At 52.3% G+C, this 14,229-nt stretch overlaps 2 protein-coding genes across 3 annotated transcripts; one reads left to right on the forward strand and one right to left on the reverse strand.

The window, feature by feature from the left end:
• The first annotated feature begins 5,537 nt into the window (after positions 1 to 5,537).
• On the forward strand, positions 5,538 to 10,036 carry GNB3 (G protein subunit beta 3). The gene is made up of 9 exons (XM_056483185.1): positions 5,538 to 5,594; positions 6,101 to 6,139; positions 6,288 to 6,394; positions 6,505 to 6,568; positions 6,684 to 6,846; positions 6,947 to 7,013; positions 7,922 to 8,123; positions 9,152 to 9,368; positions 9,930 to 10,036. Exons 1-9 carry the CDS (start codon positions 5,538 to 5,540, stop codon positions 10,034 to 10,036), a joined length of 1,023 nt encoding a protein of 340 aa, XP_056339160.1.
• A 1,511-nt stretch (positions 10,037 to 11,547) lies between these two features.
• Positions 11,548 to 14,043, reverse strand: CDCA3 (cell division cycle associated 3). Of its 2 annotated transcripts, XM_056484265.1 has the most exons (6): positions 13,866 to 14,043; positions 13,663 to 13,792; positions 13,526 to 13,582; positions 13,391 to 13,495; positions 12,339 to 12,460; positions 11,548 to 11,941 (listed from the first exon to the last, which is right to left on the reverse strand). In XM_056484265.1, exons 1-6 carry the CDS (start codon positions 13,977 to 13,979, stop codon positions 11,807 to 11,809), a joined length of 663 nt encoding a protein of 220 aa, XP_056340240.1. In that variant the 5' UTR covers positions 13,980 to 14,043; the 3' UTR covers positions 11,548 to 11,806. The 2 variants fall into 2 exon arrangements, with proteins under 2 accessions (XP_056340240.1, XP_056340156.1); XM_056484181.1 differs by having other exon boundaries at positions 13,391 to 13,582; positions 13,866 to 14,042.
• Positions 14,044 to 14,229: the final 186 nt, after the last annotated feature.

Genomic DNA, 14,229 nt, shown 5'->3' on the forward strand with positions numbered 1-14,229 from the left:
CATCCCAGCGATTTGTGGGGGGTGCTGGGTGGTTCCTGTTGGATGAGGTCATGTTGGGGGGGTGAGGGGCCGGTGTCCATCTCTGCCTTGCTTTGCCCAAAGGTGGCCTGGGTGATTAGACTGATGGCATCCTGACGTCAGATGAGATCCGTTAAAAGGTATTTATCTCAGGCTTGGGCCAAAGCCGCGGGAGAGATTAAAAGAGATTGAGGCCAAGATAATCCCCTCGAAGCATCCCACTAAAGTGGCTGCCAAAAGGCATGCCACCAAATCTTTTGCCACCCCTGGCCCTTGTGCCCAGTTCTGTTTTCCCCATCCAGAGCCCTGTTTGCAGCTGAGAGAGGGTGTGGTGACCCTGCCATTGGTTTTCCCTTTGCAGGCCCTCTGTGGTGGCAGCATCCCTCTTTCTGCCCTGCCCAGGACACAAGTGGCATGCTGTCCCTGGGAAAACAGGAATTCCTGCGACTGTGAGGTACAGCAAGCCCTGCCCTGGTGACTGATAATCCTAGGCTGTTCTGGCTAATCTTCACTTTATTAGTTTGTTGCTGATATAAACAGAGGGAGTCAAATCCGCCTGGGATTGTTTCTTTCCCTTCAGGAGCAGTGTGCTACTCTCTCTTTTCACCCCTCCCCATCCACCTGCTTTGCATTACGTCCCAATCCGATTTCCCCAAGTCTCTGGTGTCTGATTTAATTTGCCTGACGCTGCTCCTGGAATCAGCCCTCCCCTAACCCCTCCCGTGCACAGCCTTTCAGCTCCCCATGGGGAGATCAGTCCTGGGAGAGGCTGAGGAGCGGAGAGGGAGCGAGGGACTCACTGAGTGGACGAACGGGGCTGCCTGGAGGCTGCAGAGGTACAAGGGACTTCTGGGCAGTGAGGAGCCATTCTCAGCAGGGGAGGCAGGCTGTGAGGGTCCCATCCAGAGGGGGCTGCAACCCACCTTGCTCTGCAGATCCCGGTAAGTTTGCTGCCTTGCAATGGCTGGAGTCACCTTGGTGAATCTGGCATTTGGGACGCTGAGGTTCTTGGAGTGATTCTGTGGGGAGCCTTGGAGCAAGGGCTCATCCCATCAGAGGATGAGGGAGGGTGAGATCATGGAAAGGAGTTGGGGTTAGCACTGAGGTGTCTTTACAATGGTGAGGGGCCTTTGCACTGGGATGGGGTTGCTTGTTCTCCACTCAGCAGGTAAATCTCACCCGTTTCCAGACCGGAGTGGGAGGGTAACACCTCCCCTCAGCTTTTGCTGCCTGTACACAGCCCTGCACTCCCAGTGCACCCTGTGCACACCTCTTTGCAGCTGGCTGCTCTTCTGGGTGGAGAAGGAGCCCTCAAAAAAGCAAGGAGCAGAGCAGGGTAATTTTATCCTGACCTTTGATCTCCATCACAGGAGAGAGGGATCATCTCTGTATCCGGCTCTGCAAGGAGTCCAGGGTCACCAGGGCGAGCCTGTGAAGCTGGTCAGGGATTACACAGAGACCCAGGGACACTGCCTGTTCACACTGAGTCCTTCTTGCACCTTTCCCTTTTCCACTAACAGCCCTCTCCCAACATTTCACAGAGCGACCACTCCTTCTGCAGTGTGGGGGAAGCTCCCTAGGAACAGATGATAGAGGGTTCACCTTCCCTCCTTTTCCATTCATTACTTGCACCCTTAGCCCCACCAGGGAGTGACGCAGGTGACTTGGAGGGACAGCTCCCGGGGAGCAAGCTGGGCCACCTCCATGGCGTTGTGCAAGGGGTATGGCCACTGCTCTGGAAAGTCAGGGTGTGGCAGAAAAGGCAGAAGATGGATGATTCCAGATCCTCCTCTGCCTTGCACCACAGCTTTGATCTGCTATGGGCAGACACTGAAGGACTCAGGATGGGCTTGGCTGGCCACACACAGGAGTGCTGCAGCAAGAAATTTGTTAGAAAGGCAGGAGGGAAAAACAACTGACATATAGGAGAGCAGAAGTGAAATGTGATTTCAAAAGCCAAGAGCTGTGAACTAAATGAGCACAGCTAAGGCAGAGCTCAGAACAGGACTGGCATGAGCTGACCAAGCCCAGGCTCTTTTTGGCTGTGCTGTTCTTGCTCTTTGGTGGCTCTTGCAGGAGGCAATACTCTGGAACAGTGCTGGTGCCAAGGTCCTCCTGTCAGTAGCTGTGCTGAGAGTGGTGAATTGTTTCTTTCAAAGGTACCTAAGGACTTGGTTTCCTCTAGTGCTTAGCATTCACCTGAAAGAGCCCTTACTTCCAGAAAGCACCAAGCGTGCACCATATAGAAGCCTTTCCCATTAAAACTAGCCTGGGCAACCACCCTGAGCAACTGTGAGCTGACCCTCAGATCCACAAGAAATGTGTATCCCTAAGATCCTGCTAGTCAAGGCAGGAACATGCCTTGGCCAAACTCCATCTCCCTTTCCTCTCTTCTTCCCCCATTTTGTTCCTCCCATTTCCTGCCCTAAATTTACATGACCATAACGAGCTGCTCTTTTGCACACCTGCCCTGGTCCTCCTGGGAGGCAGCTGCACTGTGCTGGGCATCAGGTAACTCACTCCACAAATTGCACTGGGACGTGACGGATGGAGGCGACGGGCAAAGATGGAGCTATTATTATCTCTCATCTGTGGCTCCTTGTCCTTCTGAGGCTGAGAACAATTCCCAACTTCATTTAGAGTGTTCCCTCAGAGGGATTTAAGTGTTTGGACACAGTCCTGAGCTGCACCTTCTCTATATTTAGCCCTTTTTTATCCGTCCTTGACATCCTGCCCCTGCTGTTTGATCTGCCTGTGGCTCCAAGAGCCCCTCATCTGGTTGGGCAGCTTTACAGAGCAGTGAACTGGCATTTCCTTGCTAGTGCCAGAGTTGAGAAACAACTGGAGAAAGGAAGAGAGTGGTAAAAAACCAGAAGCAATGAAAGGAAGACTGGGATCTGACAGGTAATGAGGAGGACGTGTGCAGCCAGCGTCACCTGGAGCAGAAATTGGAAGGAAGGGAGAACAAGGTTCCCACCTCTGTGCAGGCCTGGGTGGGCAAAACCAGAAGTCTACAAAGAAAAATTAGGCCAGGTTGATGGACAGTGATCTCAGATAGCCAAAGGTGTATGAAATAACAGCCTGAAGAACTTGGGAACCGAGCAAAGAAGGCTGGAAGGAGAGACTTAGAGGGAGGAGGTTACCTAGCAGGAAAAGGCAATCCAGTGCTTGGGACTGATGAATCAGTCCTAACAAAAGCTGGAAAAGGGCAAAGTGTGGGCCACAATGGTTGTGCTGGCTGCACAGGGTGGCTGGAAGTTGAAGTGTGCCATTTGGTGTGCTCTAGGCTTTGACCAGAGCCTTACATCCTGACTGTAGTGAGGGACAAGCACCACAGGATAAGGAGGATGTGCAGCCTCTGACTGAAAGCTGCAAGGCTTTCCCCAGCTTTTCCACACACTGTCAGTCAGCTGAGAGGTGGAGTGGAATGTCAGCACTTTCCCAAAGGAGGGGAAGTGCAGGAAGATGGGCTTTCATGGCCAGGGTCACTCAATGAGGTGCAGCTGTGCATCCTTTCTGGGAGGAGCCCCCTCATCGCTGCTCTGTTAGAAGGAGAGAAGAAAAACCAGTGAGATGGGCCAGCTCAGGTGCTGGTCTGTTCCTATCCTTCAGTGTAGCTGAAGGGGGCTGAGGCTGGCAGCCCCAGGCCATGGCTGTGCACATTCCTCTGGGAATTCCTCCTGGCAGCCCCATCCAGTGCATGGGCAGAGAGCAGGGAAGAGTTAGCAGTGCTGTGGCTCTATCCAGCCCTGCAGGCAGCAGGCACAAGTCTCTCTCTGCAAAGCATATCCTGGAATATCTTCCTGCTGGAATAGCCTCCCAGGAGCTGGCAGAAACCTGTATCTGGTTCTCTTTCCTGCACTCAAAGCCATGCCTCAGGAATCATTGAACAAGCTAAAACTCACTGTGCCTGGGGGATCAAAGGAAAGCCGTGGAGACATTCAAGGAAAGGAATTCTTAAAGGAAACTCAAAGTGCTCTATCAAGCAGTAAGCAAAGGTGGGACTTAGGAGCTGTCTAGATGTGCTTGCCCACAGCAAGAGAGCAAGTCTGGGAGGACATAAAGCCTCTCTGACCAGAGGAAATGAGGCCTTCAGGCAACAGGGATGGAAGTGATGTGACCCACAGGGACTGGGAGAAATACTTCTGGAACATTTCTTGTGCTACACCTGGAGCACATCTGGATACTCACATCTATCCAGATGAAATGTTGGAGCAATTAAAGATACTTTTGTCTACAAAAGTGGGAGATGCTAGAACCACTGGTGAAGATTTAAGTGCATATAACAAGAAAAAGAGAACAAAACAAAGATGCTGTACAATGATACAGTGCACTTGCATCTTAAATATGGATTACAGCTCTGGTTCCCTGCTCTCCCTGCAAAAACACATCATCTCTGCTCTGTAAACTGAACAAAAGCCCACAGAACAACAGAGATAATAGGATGTAACAGCTTACATGGGAGGAATAACTAAGTTTGCTCTGCAGTCTGGAAAAGAGATGGGTATGACAAAGATGTATGAAATCCTGAGTGATGCAGAGGTGAATAGAGACAGATATTTGCTGATTCTTCCAATTCAAAATATAGCTACTGTCAGGTGGAACTACTACCACTGTAGTGATAGAAGCAGGAACTTCTTTGCAGAGTCTGCCACCCAGCTGTGGAAGCCATCACCATGGGGTACTGAGGAGGCTGAACTGGGCATGGGCACAAAGATGGTGTGGACAAATGCACTGAAGGAAAAGTCCATCAAGGACTTGCATACAGTAATGCTGCTCTAGCTTTGGACGCCCGTGAAAAGCTGGGGCTGGGCAAGTAGAAGATGTACCCCCATCAGCTTATGTTATTCTTAGATCCTTCCCTAGGCATCCACCTTTGTATAAATTTTATTTTGGTTTGCTTTGGGTTTTTTTTTGTTTGTTTGTTTGTTTGTTTGTTTGTTTGTTTTTTTTGTTTGGTTTGGTTTTGATGTGGAACTGGAAGGGAGCCCTGAGAGAGCACCTCAACTTCCCCATAGATTTCCTTGGGGATCAGAGAGTTGGTGGGTCCTGCCTGGTGAGGCTTTGCTTAGGACAAAGAGTAGGAAATAACCAATGGGCTCCCTTCATCAAGTGTCTTCCTCCTGGAGCTGAGACAGACAGCTTGGCCATGAACAGGGAGAAGCTGATGAAGAGAACCCAGGGCTTGGAATGGAGAAGTTAAAAATGAGGGACAAGTGAGGCCAGAACCTCAGAAAGAGGCTCTGGAGTTCTTTAGCTTCTGCACGTGTATGTAAGCAGGTTACAAGATGAAATGGACCTTTGACCAGCACAGTCTTCCCAAATGCTAAGGGCTATGGCCAGATACAGCTGTGGCAGAGTATTCGGCCAGGAAATGGTCACCAATCCTTTATCAGAGACATCTACATTTCCATAACTGAGCAGTCACCTTAGTGTGCTAACTCACTCCTCTCTCCTTTGATTTGTCTCCCCAGAATCCAGGCTGCCCCAGGTGGAGGAGCCACCCCTAGGTCAGAAAGATGGGGGAAATGGAGCAGATGAAGCAGGAGGCTGAGCAGCTGAAGAAGCAGATTGCGGTAAATGCTGGCAATGAGACTGCTGAGAGCATGTCTACCCCCCCCCGCTGCATGTCCAAACTTTCCTCCTCAGCCACAAGCTGGAGTTGGGCTTTCTCCAGCTGCATACTTGGAGCCCTCTGCAGTTCTCCACAGCCCTTTGAATGCTAATGGAGATCTTCACACCGTGGTGGGGGAAGAGCAGTAGGGAAAGGGAGAGAAGAGGGGACAGGGGTCCCAAGGGTGTAGTGAATCCCCAGGATCTCCTCTGTCTGAGAGACAGCTGGTGTTTGTCAGGTTCTTTCAGTCTATGGAAAGGGTGTAGCATAGCAAACAGGATGCTGGGCACATTTTGGCTCACCTTCCTGACATTTAACTGCCCTAATGACAGACAAAGTGTCGGCCACAGTCCGAACACAGTAAAGCCACAGCTCCTACTACCAGTAGCCCTCAGACAATGACTGCTGATTTCACTTGTCCTTGCCTTCACCACAATTTTAATCTGTCTCATCTGCTCTTGTCTCCAGGATGCTCGGAAAGCCTGTGCAGACACAACGCTTGCTCAGGTAAGGGGTGGGGCTGCCTGGGCAAGCTAGCACCACTCTGGGGGGCTTTTGTCCGGTCAGGAAGGAATTAGGAGGCAGAGATGTGGCAAGCAGTAAAGCTCCTGCTAGTCCAAGATAAATCCTTTCTCTCCCGCTGCTGTTTCTTTAGATTGTGTCTGGGGTGGAGGTTGTTGGACGCATCCAGATGCGGACCCGAAGGACCCTGCGGGGACACCTGGCCAAGATCTACGCCTTGCACTGGTCCACAGACTCCAAGTGAGAGCACTGCTGCTGATCTCTGGGTGCAGGGCAGCGCATGGGTGTGATGGGCAGGAAGGCTCTGATGGGGAGAAAGCTACTAACACGGTCTTGTTCCTTTCTCACAGACTTATGGTCAGTGCCTCACAAGATGGGAAACTGATTGTGTGGGACACATACACAACTAACAAGGTAGGAGTCAGGTGGCTGCAAACCAGGATGCTGGAGTGGCTCCCCTTGTAGCTGGTGTCCTTGACCTGCTCTCTCTGCTGCCAAGAGTCCTGACATGGTTTCTGGTCCCCTCCAGGTTCATGCCATCCCCTTGCGTTCCTCCTGGGTCATGACCTGTGCCTATGCCCCCTCTGGCAATTTTGTGGCCTGTGGAGGCCTTGACAACATGTGCTCCATCTACAGCCTCAAGTCTCGTGAAGGCAGCGTCAAAGTGAGCAGGGAGCTCTCAGCCCATACAGGTGTGTGCACTGCCTGCCTGCAGCTGGGTGCCCTGTGCTGCCAAACCTCACCCTTCCATCCCTGCCTCTTTTCTCATATTTGCTTGTTCCTCCTTCTCAGGATACCTCTCCTGCTGCCGATTTCTTGATGACAATAATATTGTGACTAGCTCTGGAGATACCACATGGTGAGTGCTCTCTTCTGCATCCTAGTGACGTGACCTCTGCTCTTATCACAGCAACAAGTGCAGTCCTTCTGCTCTTCAGCACCCCACTGTCTAAAGAGGAATTGCTCCACAAGGCACAGAGAGCACCTTAGGAAGCCCCATCCATTCTTCCTCCCCTGGCAGAACAGATGCTTCTTTTCTCAGCTGTGGCTAGGTCAAGCAGTAGGGACCATGCCAATAGTTCTCACAAAGAACAGTGTCATTTATACCAGGACAGAAAGTGGTTTAATTTTATGTGGAGCATGCATGCGTTCTCCACTTCTCAAGTCTTGTCCTCTGTGCAACGGACACTGCAGAGGCAGTGCCTGGATCCTTTGGTTCTTGGTTCTTAGGGCTTGCTGTGCTGTGACTCTGAACAGTCCTGAGCCTTTATTCATCCCATCCCATCCCTATACCTGCTTTGGAAGAACCTCTTGACCAAGGACAAGTGTTATTTCAGCCAGAGATCAGGGTTACACAGGGTTTGTTTGCCTGGCTGTGGTATGGGATCCCACCGAACAAGAGCTTTGTATCTTACAAGCGTGGACACAGAAGACCTTTTTCAGCTGTTTGCTGTTTTTTGCAGTTTATGTCCTTCTTACTGTCTCCCAGTATTCCCTCCAGCTGTTGCACTTACGGGAATATGCCAAACCTCACACACCCCCAGCCTTAGTCTAACTCTGTTTTGGCGAAGGTATTGCTAACAACAGCTGTGAAGATATCTCCTGTTGTATACAGCTGATCCAGGGATGCTCTCACCCATTTCCTGTGCTGTAGCCAAGGCTTCCCTCCTTTTGTCTGTGAGTGGGACAGCTCTTCAGCCTGGCTCTAGGTGTGCCCTGCCTAGGCTGGCCCTGAGACATTCTCTCCTCTCCTCCCTTCTCCTGCAGCGCGCTCTGGGACATCGAGACGGGGCAGCAGAAGACTGTGTTCATTGGTCACACTGGAGACTGCATGAGCTTGGCTGTCTCCCCTGACTTCAAACTCTTCATCTCTGGGGCTTGTGATGCTACTGCCAAACTGTGGGATGTGCGGGAGGGCTCCTGCCGCCAGACCTTCTCAGGGCACGAGTCCGACATCAACGCCATCTCCGTATGTATGCTGTCTGCACAGTGCTAGGGAGGAAAATGGAGGGGAACAGCTCCAAAACAGCCCTGAGACAAGGTTGGAAGGAGTGTCACAATCACAAGAGTAGCAAGGGTCTTAGACCTTGGCCCCATGATCCAGCCTGAAGCAGAGAGTGCCCAAGTTCACTAAAGTTTGGAGGAAGGTTGTCCCCAGGCACCAAAGCATCCAAGTCTTGGGCAGGCAGCACACCATGGTCTGTGGAGCTGAGCACCCTGACACAGGTGCTGGTTCAGCTCTGCTCAACAGCATCTGTTGGGAGCTGTGGCTCAGGCACACTCCAGCAGCCCTGGAGCAAGACACAAGTGAGGCGGCAGGAGTACCTAACTCACTGAGGTCAGCTCCAGATGGAAGAGATGGGGACTTGGGATCCCAGGGAGATCTTCTGAAGATTGACTTTTCATGGGAGGCAGCTCAGACATTTGGGAGGAAGCACCTCCCTCAGAGCTGCAGAGATAGCAGGACAAGAAACCTGCCAGACTAATCCTTGTAGCTGACCAAATGAGCCTGCCAGCTTCATGCAGTCTGCCACTCAAAGCACCTTCCACTCATGTCCATTAGTAAAACCTTTCTCAATTGTCCCATGGCTACCTTGCCAGCCACATGATTTTCTGCCATACCTGCTCCTGAGGAGCCTTTGCTTATTCCTCAGAGCAAGACCACAGAAAATGAGCTTGGGGGACAATGGGTGGACACTTGTCAAGGCCCAACCTAACAGCTGGAGTCAGAATAATCCTTCCTCGTGCACTGAGGTGTCTTGCAACAGCTCTAGCTCCCTAGGCCACTTGTTTTCTTGGAGTGGAAGGGGTTTATTAGACCTTATGAGAAGTATCAGTGTCTCCCCCTTCAGCAGACTCAAATTGTATGATCCAGCGTTTGGTCCCATCAGGTTTTCCTGCCTCCATGGCTTCCTGGTGGTTTGCAGGGGGGTGACAATTTGAGGAGTTCCAAAGGAAAAGCCTCACTAAGAGGCGGTGTGTGCCCTCCCTGTGCAGTTCTTCCCCAACGGCGAGGCCATCTGCACCGGCTCCGACGATGCCACCTGCCGCCTCTTCGACCTGCGGGCGGACCAGGAGCTCATCACCTACTCCCACGAGACCATCATCTGCGGCATCACCTCCATCGCCCTCTCCCGCAGCGGGCGGCTCGTGTTTGCTGGCTACGATGACTTCAACTGCAACATCTGGGACTCCCTGAAAGCAGAGCGTGTGGGTGAGTGCCTCCAAGAGTGGCTCTTTCTCTCCCTGCAAGGCCTCCTTAGGGAAAATAAGACTCTTATTTCTTCTGAACGGAAGGCATCCAATGCTGACTGAAACCCAGCAAAGATCCTCGCACTTAGGGAGCACACCAGAACTAGGGCAGCTCTCACTGGCGTAGAAAAGCAATTGATTATGATTTATGAATTGTTATGAAGTCAAGCCTTTAAACAACGTTGTTACGAGGGGGTGAGAAGGTTCCTCTTAGCTAAAACTGCTCACAACCACCAACAGAATATCTTCCTTTCTCCTAGTTTGCCATTCACCGGTTCTGGGTGCTCACAGTGCCACTTGGTGGCCAGGCACCAAGCCAACTGTGCACCAGGGCTTCCATCCAGAACATTTGGGTACTCTGTGACGCTCATACCCAGAACTCACAACACTCTTCCTTCAGATGTGACCCCTACCCTCTGAAAAGTCATGAAACACAGCCCAGCAACAGCATTGCTGTTTCTCAGCCTTTAGAAGAACCCCATCCTGTCTTAGTCTTATCTGTGGCTCTTCTTTCCCTCCACAGGAATCCTTTCTGGCCACGACAACAGAGTGAGCTGCCTGGGGGTGACAGCGGATGGGATGGCTGTTGCCACTGGCTCCTGGGACAGTTTCCTCAAGATCTGGAACTGAGGATGCCAGCAGAGAGGGGAAGAGCAGCGGAAGCACACAGCCCGAGCCCAGGCAAAACAGCATCACCAGATGACCACAACAGAAACGCCTACCTACCACTCCCACTTGTCTCTAGACACAGGTCACTTGTAGGAGTTTCCCAGAGTGAAAGGAGATCAGGGAGGAGAAGCAGGGGGAGCTGGAGAGCAGGAGCACATGCACTGGCCCTTCTCTCCTCCTCTAAACAGCCCCAGCAGTTTCCAGCCTTGTGAAGGCTTAAAGACCAGTTCTTTACATCTCAGGACTTTGCAGTACAATCCAGACACCCTGCACATTCCTTCAAACCTCTACCCATACTGATACCCATCCTCCTCCTTCAGAGGATCCCTCATGCAGCACCCACCCCAGACTAAGCTCTGTCCCTGCTTTACTTCTGCCTAACTTCTCTGTGCAGCTGTCCTGTATCCATGCAGACAAGCCTCAGAGACACACTGGGTCTGAGATTTCTATGGCACCACCTCAAACATAAAGCTAGTGTAAATCTGGCTCATTTCCATGGAGGAACACTTAGCTCAAGTCCTATTGATGCATAAAGGGGGGAAAGGCAGCCTTCAGACCTGCCAGAATAGCAGGGAATATATTTATTCTTTTCTTAGTTCAAGTCTTATCTATGCATAAATGGCAGAAAGGTAGCCCTCAAGACCTGCCAGAATATCAGGGAATATTATATTTATTGTCTGCTTCTTGCTGTTCCTTCCTTCTTTGCCTCACTCCTGCATTGTATGGTAACCCTATCTAACCAGTAGCCATCAGCCCATGTTTTCAAGTCTGTTTAGATCTTCATAGCCCAGGCAAATAAAGAAAGCTCACAGAAGCACTGCAGGCTGTGTTCTTTCCAGCATTGCAATGAGCTACTGCAAACATAACTCCTTTCCTGTGAATATTGCCTGCTGGTCTCAACCAGTCAACACCTCATCCACAGACCTTGCTTTAGCTCACAGCCCCCAGGGGAGGGTGTTCCTCATGTTTTAGTTGAGAAGAGGCTGAAGTAGGATAGTGAGCTGAAAGCATCCTTTCAAAGCTTGGATATTTTAGCTCAGTTACAGGGCAGCCATTTTCTTCATCCCCTATTCCACTTGTTGGCTCACAGCAACATCCTGGGGGGTCCCAAGTTGGAGCTCAACAAGGTCTAGTAACTTATCAACAGAATGTCAATATTTATGGACAATACTATTGCACATTATTTTGGATCTCACCCTCATGACAGACCCTTGAATAACTCAGTTTCAGGTCAGTGTAGGAGCAGTACAACTCCAGAGGTGACACTGGATATACATTGGTGTCCCACAGGGAGCTGCAGCTCCCCAGCTCATGCTGTCATACATGGATTCAAGGCCATACCCTTCAGCATGCCCCAGGCAGGGGATAAGGCAGTTTTAAGGCTAATAGAAGGTTGAACTATTTGTTCCTGAACCCTTGTCCCAAAGAAAATATTGTGCTGGGCAAGCACACCATCAGGACATACAGTCAGCAAAGGTTGAACACAAATTTATTTACTAGAGATAAAAACTCTATGGAAAAATCAATACAGATGATATACAATAAAATACACAAAGTCTGTGCTGGACATAAAACATGACAAGCTAGGAAGAGGAGGGAGAGATCTTTCCCCAATAGGGATAAGTGACAAATGTGACCACTGCTTTGGGGTTTCAGTCTATTGTAGGATTTCTCCCCACCAGAAAATTCTCAAAACATAAGAACAAATTATAGGAAGATCCTGAAAATTGTTTAGTTCTCCACAAAAGGACACTGTTGGTTCTCTTTGTTCAAGTCACTCCAAGCATAGTTCCCAGATTTAAGGCTCCTGCTCAGATCCACTTCCTTCTTCTCTCCAAGGTTCTCTACCAACACGTGCCTCTTGCCCTAGAGAAATAAAAAACCCAAACACAGAGTGTAGAACACAAGTTAATTGAAGGTTAGTTAATTCTCAGCAGAATATGTAGCCTATTTTCAGGCCATTCAGCTTGGACTCTCTTGTGACAACATACAAGAGTGACTTTTTCATACGGCCTAAAGAGAAATAACTCACTGAAATGGGGAATTTCACTGTCAGGCCAAAGACAGACATTGAACAAGACTCAGATGCATTTAGTGTCAAGATTGACCCACAGAAAAACATTCATGAAATTACTAATCTCTACAGGCCTAGGAGGCCACAGTTCTAAACTGGGATCCTACAAGACATAGAAATGAAAGGATTTGGTTTGGTTTTTTTTTTTAGCTCAATCTCCCTCCCTCAGTATGACCCATGAAGCTTTACCTGGCGAGGGGCAGGAGCACTGGGAGAATTATCATCTCGTAGAATGCTGAGGGGAGAGCGGCCAGTTCCTCCAGGTGTCGCCATGAATTTGTTGTTGGGCTTGGGTCTTACGGGCTTGCTCACTAGTTGGCAAAAGGAAACACAACAGTGCATCATGACAAGGCTCAAAGGTCCTGGATTTTAAGTGTCTCCTGGCCTTTATCAAAGACTTACCCAAGGGCTTTGAGGCAAAGGGATCACAGAAAGGTTAATGCTGGAAGTGAACTCCAGACGACCTACTCCAGCATGGCCACCTAGAGCCCATTGTGCAGGACCATGTCCAGGTCTCAGATATCTCAAAGGATAGAGACTCTGCAACCTCTCTGAGAAGCCTGCTCCAGTGCTTGGTCACTCTCACAGTGAAAAAAAAAAAAACATGCTTCCTGATGTTCAGGAGCTTCCTATGCACCATTCTATCCCCTTTGCCTTTGGTCCCATCATTGGGCACCGCTGAAAAGAGCCTTGCTCTCCCTTCCTTATAGCCTTCCTTCAGGTATTTTTATCTATTAATAAGATACCCCCTAAGCATTTTCCTCTCCAGGTTGAGCAGTCCCTGTTGCTCCTCCGGGGAGCAGTGCTCAGCACAGAGTTTTCTGAAGCATACACAGTCTATATCAAAGTCTCCCAGCACTGCTCAGCCATAGCACAGGGGTGTGCTGCCCACCCTCGCCCCATAGCTCTTCCCAAGGAGAAACTAGAAGGTCCCTCTGGGCAAGTCTCCACAGCCACAAATCCATCTCGGAGAGGGGAAGAGTTGTCATATACCTCTTGATTCTGAATACAGGCTGAAAACAATTTGGGTTTGATAACACAGCGGTGCCCAGAGCGGTGCCCCGGCTGCGGAGGCTCCAGGCGGCGGGAAGCAGCCGAACCGCGGGCTAGGGACCGGCTCCGGCGGGGAGCGGGCCTGGAGAAGGCCCCGTGCCAGATGGGGCCCGGAGCCCCGACCTACTCGCAGCCATCCCGGCAGCGCTGCGGGCACACGGAGCTGTCAGCCCACCCCGAGCACTTACCCGCGGAGGGGCCGTGCCCGGCGGGGCGGCCGGGCCGGGCCGTGCCGGGAGAGGGCGGCCTCTCGGAGGGCGGGGAGCTCCGCCGCGCCGGCTCCTCGGCGGGGCCCGCCGCTCCCGGTGGCGCCGGCTCCGGGGCCGCGGCTTCGGGCCCGAAGGCCTCGCTGAGCTGCTTCACCAGGCGGTCCACGCTGTCTGCGGGGGACGGAGGGGACGGGGTGAGCCTTCGAGTCAGGCCGCCCCTCAACCCGCCCGCCCACGGCGGCCTCACTCACCACTCGACACGGCTCGCATGGGCGTGCGGGAGATACCGGGCGTGGGCGAGCGCGGGTCCCGCTCCTGGTCAGTGCCCGCCAGCGACTCGGCGGGGCTGAGCTGCGGGCTGCCCGCCGGGGAGCTCACCACCTGCGGAGAGGGCAGCCGTGGGGGCGGCGGGCCGGAGCCACGCCGGGGGAAGCGGCGGCGGGAGGGCGCCTACCTCGATGGGGGTGCGCAGGATGCCGGCGGTGGGGGAGCGGGGGTCGCTGACGTGCGCTAGGTGCTTGTTGCGGGGCGCGGCCGGGGTGGCGGGGGCGCTGCCGGAGGCCCCCATGGCGGCGGCGGCCGCACTGCGCCCCTGCGCCGCCGGACGCGCCGTTCGAATCTCCCGCGTGCCGGGCGGTGCCGCCGCCCATTGGTCGCTGCGCGGGGGCGGGGCTCACCGAGCCACGCCCACCTCCCCGCCCCGCCAGCCCGTCGGCTCCGCAGTCCCTGCCCGTCACGTCCCGCCTCGCCCCGCTGTCAATCTTCGGGGACAGACCCGCCCCTTCGGCCCTCTCTACGCCGCTATTGGTCGAGGAGCC

Source organism: Oenanthe melanoleuca, chromosome 1 (assembly GCF_029582105.1).
Source record: "Oenanthe melanoleuca isolate GR-GAL-2019-014 chromosome 1, OMel1.0, whole genome shotgun sequence".
In the NCBI taxonomy this organism is placed as follows: Eukaryota; Metazoa; Chordata; class Aves; order Passeriformes; family Muscicapidae; genus Oenanthe; species Oenanthe melanoleuca.

What these genes read in the sequence shown, in the direction of transcription:
- GNB3 (XM_056483185.1), top strand. Translation starts at nt 5,538, where the DNA reads ATGGGGGAAATGGAGCAGATGAAGCAGGAGGCTGAGCAGCTGAAGAAG. An exon ending in AGCTGAAGAAGCAGATTGCG is followed by an intron (nt 5,595 to 6,100) that starts GTAAATGCTGGC and finishes TCTTGTCTCCAG; the next exon opens with GATGCTCGGAAAGCCTGTGC. An exon ending in GGAGCTCTCAGCCCATACAG is followed by an intron (nt 6,847 to 6,946) that starts GTGTGTGCACTG and finishes CCTCCTTCTCAG; the next exon opens with GATACCTCTCCTGCTGCCGA.
- CDCA3 (XM_056484181.1), bottom strand. Translation starts at nt 13,979, where the DNA reads ATGGGGGCCTCCGGCAGCGCCCCCGCCACCCCGGCCGCGCCCCGCAAC. An exon ending in TCCTGCGCACCCCCATCGAG is followed by an intron (nt 13,793 to 13,865) that starts GTAGGCGCCCTC and finishes CCCTCTCCGCAG; the next exon opens with GTGGTGAGCTCCCCGGCGGG. An exon ending in GTGCTCCTGCCCCTCGCCAG is followed by an intron (nt 11,942 to 12,338) that starts GTAAAGCTTCAT and finishes TTATTTCTCTAG; the next exon opens with GGCAAGAGGCACGTGTTGGT.